Below are 8,440 nucleotides of genomic sequence, written 5' to 3'. Positions count from 1 at the left end.
AGCTGTATACTTTAATTGTACCTTTATCTGTCTTCTTCTGTCTTATTACTTACACGCCCCTGACTACTCAGCAATGAAGATTACACGGTTAACTGTCAATAACCGACAGTTAACCGCGCATTCTCTTACTTAACCACAATCAAATGGTATAAAATTATTAAAATACAATTTATAAAATATATATTAGGGTGTATACTACCAAATCAAATCCCATAGACGACAATAGTAACATATGTGGCTAAAACTCCTACCTGCAACGTATCAACCGACATAAACGCCACGGATATAAATACTACCAGCCCTCACACTTCAAGTGAATCAGAAAAAAATGGGGGTCAAGCTGCTCGTTTCTGAGATAACGGGTAGCGTCTATAACTACCCTAGTTCCGCACAAAATTCGAGTACTTTTTTTTACAGGTACCCCATACATGTTTCAAGCACAAGGCTACTTGACACATTGGTACTAGATGAAATAAAATTGCTTTTTTTTTTAACCCAGATAAAACGATTATTTTTTACAACCAACACACTCACATTTATAACCAATCACAGGACTTTGACCCAGCCGGAAGTTATTTGGTCTAGTACTACCTATTAAAATGTGCGTCCATTACGTATATGTACGGCCATGCATTGTGGAACATAATTAGTTAGATCCGGAAAACCGCACTCATACCCCAAAGCAGACAAACGTGATTGAAATGTGCAACGAAAAGCACGAGCTTCCATAAAACATATGCACTGGTGTTTTGCGAACTGTCGTAAGGTGTGTCACTTTAATCAGGGATTCAGACGAGAAGGACGAATAAATATTTATTATGCAAACTTCATTCAGCTCATCGGCAATAGTTCCACCCGTTCCCCTCTAACACATTTATGAATATTAGGGTTAGGGTTATCTATATACAAGAGGCAGAACATAGCCCAGTCGCCTGATGTTCGGACAATCTAGAATCGATCCCCGTCGGTAAGTTCATTGGGTTATTTCTCGTTCCAGTCAGTGCACCACGACTGGTATATCAAATGCCCTGGTATGTGCTGTCTCTGTGGGATGGTGCATATAAACGATCCATTGGTATTAACAGAACAATCTAGCGGCTTTCCTCTCTAAAACTATATATCAGAATCAACACATATTTGGGGATTAATAAATGAATGAGAGCAAGTCGGATAGATAGATAGATAACAATTTAATGTGTCCATATACCACTAGGGTTTCGAACACGCCCATCCAGAGTCCGACCTCCGATAAGATCGGTGGCCTGACTCGGGATGAGGGGAGGATAGAGTTGAAAATGGGCAGAATTTTGAAGATAGAATTTAGTAAAAAAAGTTAATACAATTAAAAAAAAAAAATTAAATAAAAAGTTATAAGCCAAAAATAAAAAGAATTGACTGCTCGGCCGAATATTTATATAATTTGGAGCATTTTAGATGGACAGTCCAAAAATAAATAAGAGAAAGAAGAGAGGATCGGACTATTTAATAATATTAAAAAAAAGAGAATAATTTCGACATATAATTTTGAACGGAGGTCTAAACGTTTAAAGTCCAATCTAAATGGTCCGGGCCGGGTGGGTGGGGGGTGGGGGGTGGGGGGTGGGGGTGAGTTTAAGGTGGGCGGAATTTGGAATACGAATTTAGTAGTTAGGTCAAAGACCTAAAGCCAAAATGAGCTCATTCATACAACTCATGTCTGGACAAAAATTTAAGTCCAAAGAACAAAATTAGACTGCTCGACCGAAAGGGTTTTAAGGTGATTTGAGCAATTTAGACGGGCTGCCAAAATTAAGTGCGTCGGACTGTTTACAAAAAAAAATAATAATAATAATAATAATAATAATAATAAAAATAAAGTCCAACTAAGCCCTTGGAACGGTTGGCGATTACGGGGACGAGATGAAGTGCTTGGCGTTGAACTGTGGCACCAGTTTCCTCCAACGGTGGGCTAGCAAGGTCTTAGCTAGCTCGACGTAATGGGCGCCGGCGATGATCTTCAGTACTCTGTGGATGGTGTAGTTGTCCATGTCTTCGAAGAGTATTCCCTGTCTGTAGAGATCATCTCGGCGCGACGTCACCACAAGTCCAAAATTCCCGTCTCGTAGTTCCATGGCGTGGATGGCACACTCAACTCCCGTCAGGAAACTTCTTAAAGTTGCCCTCAAGAATGCCTCCCGGCAGTGAGCTGGTGTTCGAGGTGTCCCCGACCAAGTATCGAGCGTACTGGCCCTTGATCTTGGAGATGGCTAGGCTCCACGCGGCGTCCCTGCCCCGGGCGGTCGCGGAAGGCCGGGCCTTGGCTGGCTGGTCACTACTCGGTGGGGGACTCGACGCCGACCGCCTCGAAGGGGTTGGAACGGGAGACGCACGCTGTGGAGTTTCGCAGATCGTTGTGTCCAACTGCGGCGTAGACTGGTCCACTGGCTCAGTCTGTTCAGAGTTATCTGCGTCGGCTGGCACTGGTTGGTCGGGTCCCGGGGGTGGGGGGCGGCGACGCAGACAGGACCGCCGCTGGCGGTTGAGCCGCCAGTTTAGGTCCCCACCCCCTGAGCCGTCCCTGGTGCAGCTTTCCTCTTCCCTTCCTCTTCGTCGTGTTTGTTACCGCGTCGCCATACACCAAAGTCACGGTTGCCCGTGAGCCAATGTAAGCGACGCGGTACTCTAACAAAGAGCCGTAGCTTGCAATAAGTCCCCCCAGGTGGGGGGGGGGGGGGGGGGGGCAACTCGAGAGAGCAGAGCGATACGTCTTTTCTCATCGAAGGCATAGCTCGGAGTGAGCAAGTCGGTATATGCTGCTGGTTACGCCCCTCTAATCTATAAACAAAGAAATCGATATGCCACACGTGCTTAATCCATCAATGTAAGTTAATTGCTAGAACTCGGCGATAGGCTGACTAGCAGACGATACGTGCCGTCTGGATGTGTAGACGCCTTAATTGGTAAGGGAAAAAAAGGAATGTGTGTGTAACACCGAAGCCCATTACTTTGATGAAAAAACGCATGACTGCAACTCAACGCTCCAAACTAACCTATGGCTATAATAACTGCATTTTAAACATGAGTACTAGCCTTTGCAGGGCCATTTAATATACATTTACCAAATGGGTAAATGCAGAGGCGAGACGTAGGCCAGTGGTCGATCTAGGATCGATCACGGTCAGTGCTCCAATAAGCTATAGCCAACCAAACGACTACAACGGGTATATCAAAGGTATGTCCTGTCTTGTGCACACATCCCTTGCTACTATAAAGTAGCGGCAGTAATATCAGTTGTTTTACAACCAATCACAAATCTAGTCATGGAGAAAAAATGAATGAATGAATGAATGAATGTTTAACGACACCCCAGCACGAAAAATACATCGGCTATTGGGTGTCAAACTATGGCAAAATGAAACAAGTGTGATGAGCATCATCAATATAAAATTCAACAGTTAAATAAAAACACAGTGTAAAGGACCGTGTAAAAATGCAAATATCACAGATATATATATAATTAAAATTTTGAATAAAATTCAGTATCACGTAAAAATTGTAAAATAAGTTCTGGATGGAATCGAAAGGATTCCATCACAGTTCGTAGTCCAAATATATCTTTTCGAATCGCTTTCAGATGGGTACACTCCACCAAAATGTGTCGCACAGTCAGAAGACAATGACAGTGCTCACACTGAGGTGGAGGATCTTTCTTTAAGATAAATGAATGGGTTAAATATGTATGCCCGATGCGGGAACGACACAAGACTATTTCATCCTTCCTGCACTGTCTATAGGAGGACTGCCACTCTCCCAAGACTGGCTTGATAGCATGAAGCTTGTTCGCAACCTCACCGTCCCAATCACGTTGCCAAATCGAAAAGATAAATTTGTTAATACCATATTTAAAATCAGTATACGGTACACCAACCCTGGCATGAGGCAAATCCAAAGCAGATTTGGCAGCTAAATCTGCCTTTTCATTACCCCTGATGCCAACATGGCTGGGTACCCAACAAAATACAATGTCTTTATTGGCAATAGATAAAAAGACACACTTTCGTATCACCATCCCAATTAAGGGATGGTCCAGCTTCATATTACGTAAAGCTTGGGGACACGAAAGTGAGTCAGTAAAAATAATAAATTTGGATGCACTAGAATCCTTTATTTCTTCTAAGGCTTTAATGACTGCCCAAACTTCAGCACTAAAGATTGATGCTGAGTCAGGCAGTCGCATGGAAAGTATTGTGTCTGATGGAAAAACTGTAGCACAAGCCACAGAATTCCCATCCCGTGATCCATCTGTATACACAGGAATGTAATCACGGTACTTGTCCTGAATTTCCATGAAAAACTGTTTGTACACAACAGCATCTGTACGATCTTTCTTTAGATGCGAAAGATGAAACACAATTTTAGGTGGAGTAATACACCAAGGTGGTAAAACAAAATATGAAGGAGTTTCCAAAGTGTCAGTTAAATCAATGTTGGAAAGCAACAAAAAACGCTTAATGCGAAGACCAAATGTACGAATAGCATTTAGCCTTGCATCAAACAACTTCATATATTTGTTGCCAAACACCGCATCATGTGTTGGATGTGTTGGTAACGATTTAATCTTGGCAGCATACTGCACAGAAAGCTTGGCACGTCTAGCACCCAAACAAGGTTCGTGTGCATCAACGTACAGGCTCTCTACAGGAGATGTTCTAAATGCACCAAGACAAAGCCTAAGTCCATGATTGTGTATAGGATCTAGCATCTGCAAGTAAGACTTGCGTGCCGACCCATACACAATGCATCCATAATCTAGTTTTGATCTGACTAAAGATCTATACAGACGGAGCATAACCTTTCGGTCTGCTCCCCATTCTGTATTACCAATAACTTTTAAAATATTAAGAGCTTTTAAGCCCTTCTTTTTTACATATTTAAGATGGGGCACAAAAGTTAGTTTCTTGTCAAATATCACCCCCAGAAATTTAGTCTCCTCCACAACTGGAATTGGATTTTTTTCCAAAAACAACTGTGGATCTAAGTGGAGACCTCTTTTCTGGCAGATATGCATACAAACCGTTTTTGCCTTTGAGGATCTAAAGCCATTGTCAGTTGCCCATTGATGAAGTTTATTCAAACAAAGCTGCAACTTACGTTCAATGATACTCATATTGGAATCTTATAGAACAATTGTTGCAGCAAACAGGTGAAGACTTCCAGTTTGACAAAACTATGATTTTATTTCGTGATATAAGGAACAATTTCGTAAATTGGTTAATTATAAATGTAAAGTAGTATATATACAAAACAAAATTACAGAACACTACACTCAATAAAACTGGATTCAAACATTATATTGAAGATAAGCTATTATTAGAAAAATATATGTATTACAAGAATTGTTTACATAAAGAATTCGACGAAAACTGGTTAATGTTTTTTTTTTATATAAAACGACTAGGGTTGTTTGTTTTACAATTTGCTGGTTTGGAGGAAATACTTATTCCAGCTTTTTTCCTTCCCTTTCTCTCTTTGCTTCATGGTATATTCTGTGTATAATTGCTATGTACGGTAATGATTCGGGGCACCAACTCTATTGTTTTTCTGGGGCAATAAACATTTTTATTTTTTTTAAACCCACAAAAAACAACAAACTCAGCCGTTTGCTTTTTCATTTATTTCTAAATTACAATCACTATAGACAACTACACATATACAAAATGGGTACACATTGGGTTACACCGAGAGGCCTTAAGGGCGACATGTGGATAATATTAGTGCTCATTTCTCTTCATCATCTTTTTCCTCATCATAAGTATCGTCATCGTCTAGTTCGTCCAAATATCCGCTGATCCAGGAACGCTACTGATTTAATTTAGAATGAATCTGTGGCCTGATATCTCTGTTGGGATTCACAGACTGTAGACGTTTCCTCGTGTCAAAGTAATACATATATGTCAGAAAGCGAGAGTACGTGTCTTTAAATAACTTCCATTGTAAAGTCTTCATGGGGTTTTTTGATGGCATCTTGGGACATGTTTTTGTCTTTCTAGCGTTTCCTCTTGCTTTCGAAATAGTCATGATTGACGTCAAATTCATGCTCATCAACTTCTTCGTCGTCATTTTCGTAGGCAGGTATGCCTGATAGTTTCCTCTTGAATGCGTCCCTTTGCATGATTTGCATGTAGAGCTCTTTCTCCAACGGCGGTTGTAACTCTTCTGCGACATTCGCCGTTACGTTCATGTTTTATGCCATTCGGACGGCCCTGTCTCTAAACCATTAGGTCGAAGTCGCCAATGTTCGAGCGTGGTTGGTTTCAAGTCCACCAAGAAATACCCATAGGGCTTGTGGGTAGCTTCCTCAAACCGTTGAATTAAATGACGAGTATTTCCAGAATACATCTGCTGTGCCAAGGTCAGGACTTGTTCCTTATCGACGGGATTGTTGAACAGGTCAGTTAATGGCAGTTTTTTTGTCTGCGGCGTGTCTTTGCTTTGATACAAGTTCTGGTTGATGGCAATCACCGATAGTTTTCTGTGGTGACTTCCTTCTGTGAACAGGTCGGTTATCTTTCGGTCCTTGTTGGCCATGTTACTTCCCCTGATAACAGACAACTGGACTCGATGAAGAGGGTTTAACAGGGTTCTTTATTCCGAACAACATGAGTATATAGTCGAATAAACCCTATAAGCAAAAATGGCATTATTAAAATATATTCACAACTATACATAAACAGTCTTAAAACACCATATTAAAACGCATTAAAATATATATAAATACACTCTGCAGTCTAGTTATTATCTACAGATAATAGCAAATCGCTTAAACAAAAGAAAGAACCGTACACTGAACAGTAGTTAATATCGCCACAGTAAACATCAAATATAGGTATAATACACATACAGAATTGCCGTACGTTAAACGACTGAACATTAATCAATCGCCGGTAATCTTAAATCATTATTTACAACCGACAACAAGTACACATATGGCGATATATAGTATAATAAAATAAAGGTAAGCTACACAAAACATTATCTCCACAGGTGATACTGTTTACCTAGACACTGAAATACCATTACCTTCAGCTGTGGGCTTTAGGGCGGTAACATCAGTCGTCAAAAAGTCTACAAGAAACAAGTAAAATAAAACTAATACTATTCTAATTTAATATACACACATACACACTATTCACATACATTTCTAAAACAATAATAACGACTCATTTAATTATGGCTTGGCTATAGGAATATCCATTATTGTTACAGCGTAAGTGTCACGCCCAAATTCTAATGCTTACATTAATTCAGTTTATTCCTTTATCAAAGTAAATGTTAATTTAAGTAGTTATTTATTTAAACCTTATTTGTAATTTATAAACTGTACTTTATATGTTAGTAAAATAGTAAAGTGAATTAGAAAAGTAGAAATATAACTCACCAATTATTCCAGTGTATGTTTAAAGCAGATCAAAAGTGTGTAGCCTGTGCAGATCGTGACATGTAAAGGAATGTCAGGTGAGTGACAGTGAATAGCCACCAACTGGGTCAAACACAGCTGGCCAGTCTATATTGGTTGATCGTCACTGTCCCTGGTCAGAGGTCAGAGGTTTAGACAGGTAAATGCATGTCCCTACAGCTCCTAGCCAAAGGTTTAGGTGCATGTGTTTTGTGCATACTAAAATCATTAAAACAATAAAACCCACATGGTTACAGCCACATACATCAAATCATCCAACACGGAGAAATTCCGGACTCTGGGATCGAAATAACGACTTTTTTTTTCCAAATGCTTGAGTAAGCCTTGAACGAATTTCACTTGAGCAACCGTTTTGATCACATCGTACAGAGGTTGCCACCGTTTAAAGAGCCAGATGATGCGTTGGGGAGGCACTTGGATTTTACCGTCTCTCAACAACGTGTATACCAAATAAGTCTTTCCACACGATGTGGGTCCCGACATGATCATGGTGAAGGGGTGGATTAGGACAACTAGGAGCCGGAGCAAGAGCTATAGGAGCCCTAGGAGCCGGAGCAGAAGCCCCGGGAACCGGAGCGGGAGCTAGAGGAGCGCTGGGAACCGGAACAGGAGGTAGAGGTGCCCTAGGAGCTGTAACATGAGCTATAGGAGCCATAGGAGCGGGAGCATGAGCTATAGGAGCTGGAGCAATTGGAACCTGGAGTTGACTTGAATGGAAGGTCTTCCAACGACGTAGCATGTTTGATGGTTTTGAAAAAGTATTTGGACATACGGGACACGATCTTCTGTTCATGACAATTGCAGAATAAACCAATTCTGATTCATAATGTTGACTGTTGAAGTGCTCGACGTGAACTGGCGATGTCGAAACTGTCATGTCCCCTTTTATAGTCTTCTCAGCAATGCTTGTGCCGTTTTTGACCTGTGTCAGTCTGCTCTCATCGTTTCTGTTCCACGCCACTCGGTTCTCGGTTTCGCTTCAGG

The 8,440-nt window shown here is 41.0% G+C and overlaps 1 protein-coding gene across 1 annotated transcript; it reads left to right on the top strand.

Moving 5' to 3' along the window:
* The first annotated feature begins 2,242 nt into the window (after positions 1-2,242).
* On the top strand, positions 2,243-8,097 carry LOC121378742 (alanine and glycine-rich protein-like). The gene is made up of 3 exons (XM_041507031.1): positions 2,243-2,462; positions 6,030-6,111; positions 7,953-8,097. Exons 1-3 carry the CDS (start codon positions 2,243-2,245, stop codon positions 8,095-8,097), a joined length of 447 nt encoding a protein of 148 aa, XP_041362965.1.
* The last annotated feature ends 343 nt before the right edge of the window (positions 8,098-8,440 follow it).

This window comes from Gigantopelta aegis, chromosome 8 (genome assembly GCF_016097555.1).
Source record: "Gigantopelta aegis isolate Gae_Host chromosome 8, Gae_host_genome, whole genome shotgun sequence".
NCBI lineage: Eukaryota > Metazoa > Mollusca > Gastropoda > Neomphalida > Peltospiridae > Gigantopelta > Gigantopelta aegis.
This window is presented reverse-complemented; position numbering and strand designations above follow the sequence as displayed.

What these genes read in the sequence shown, in the direction of transcription:
- LOC121378742 (XM_041507031.1), top strand. Translation starts at nt 2,243, where the DNA reads ATGGCTAGGCTCCACGCGGCGTCCCTGCCCCGGGCGGTCGCGGAAGGC. An exon ending in ATCTGCGTCGGCTGGCACTG is followed by an intron (nt 2,463 to 6,029) that starts GTTGGTCGGGTC and finishes TTGTCTTTCTAG; the next exon opens with CGTTTCCTCTTGCTTTCGAA. An exon ending in GTCGTCATTTTCGTAGGCAG is followed by an intron (nt 6,112 to 7,952) that starts GTATGCCTGATA and finishes ATCATGGTGAAG; the next exon opens with GGGTGGATTAGGACAACTAG.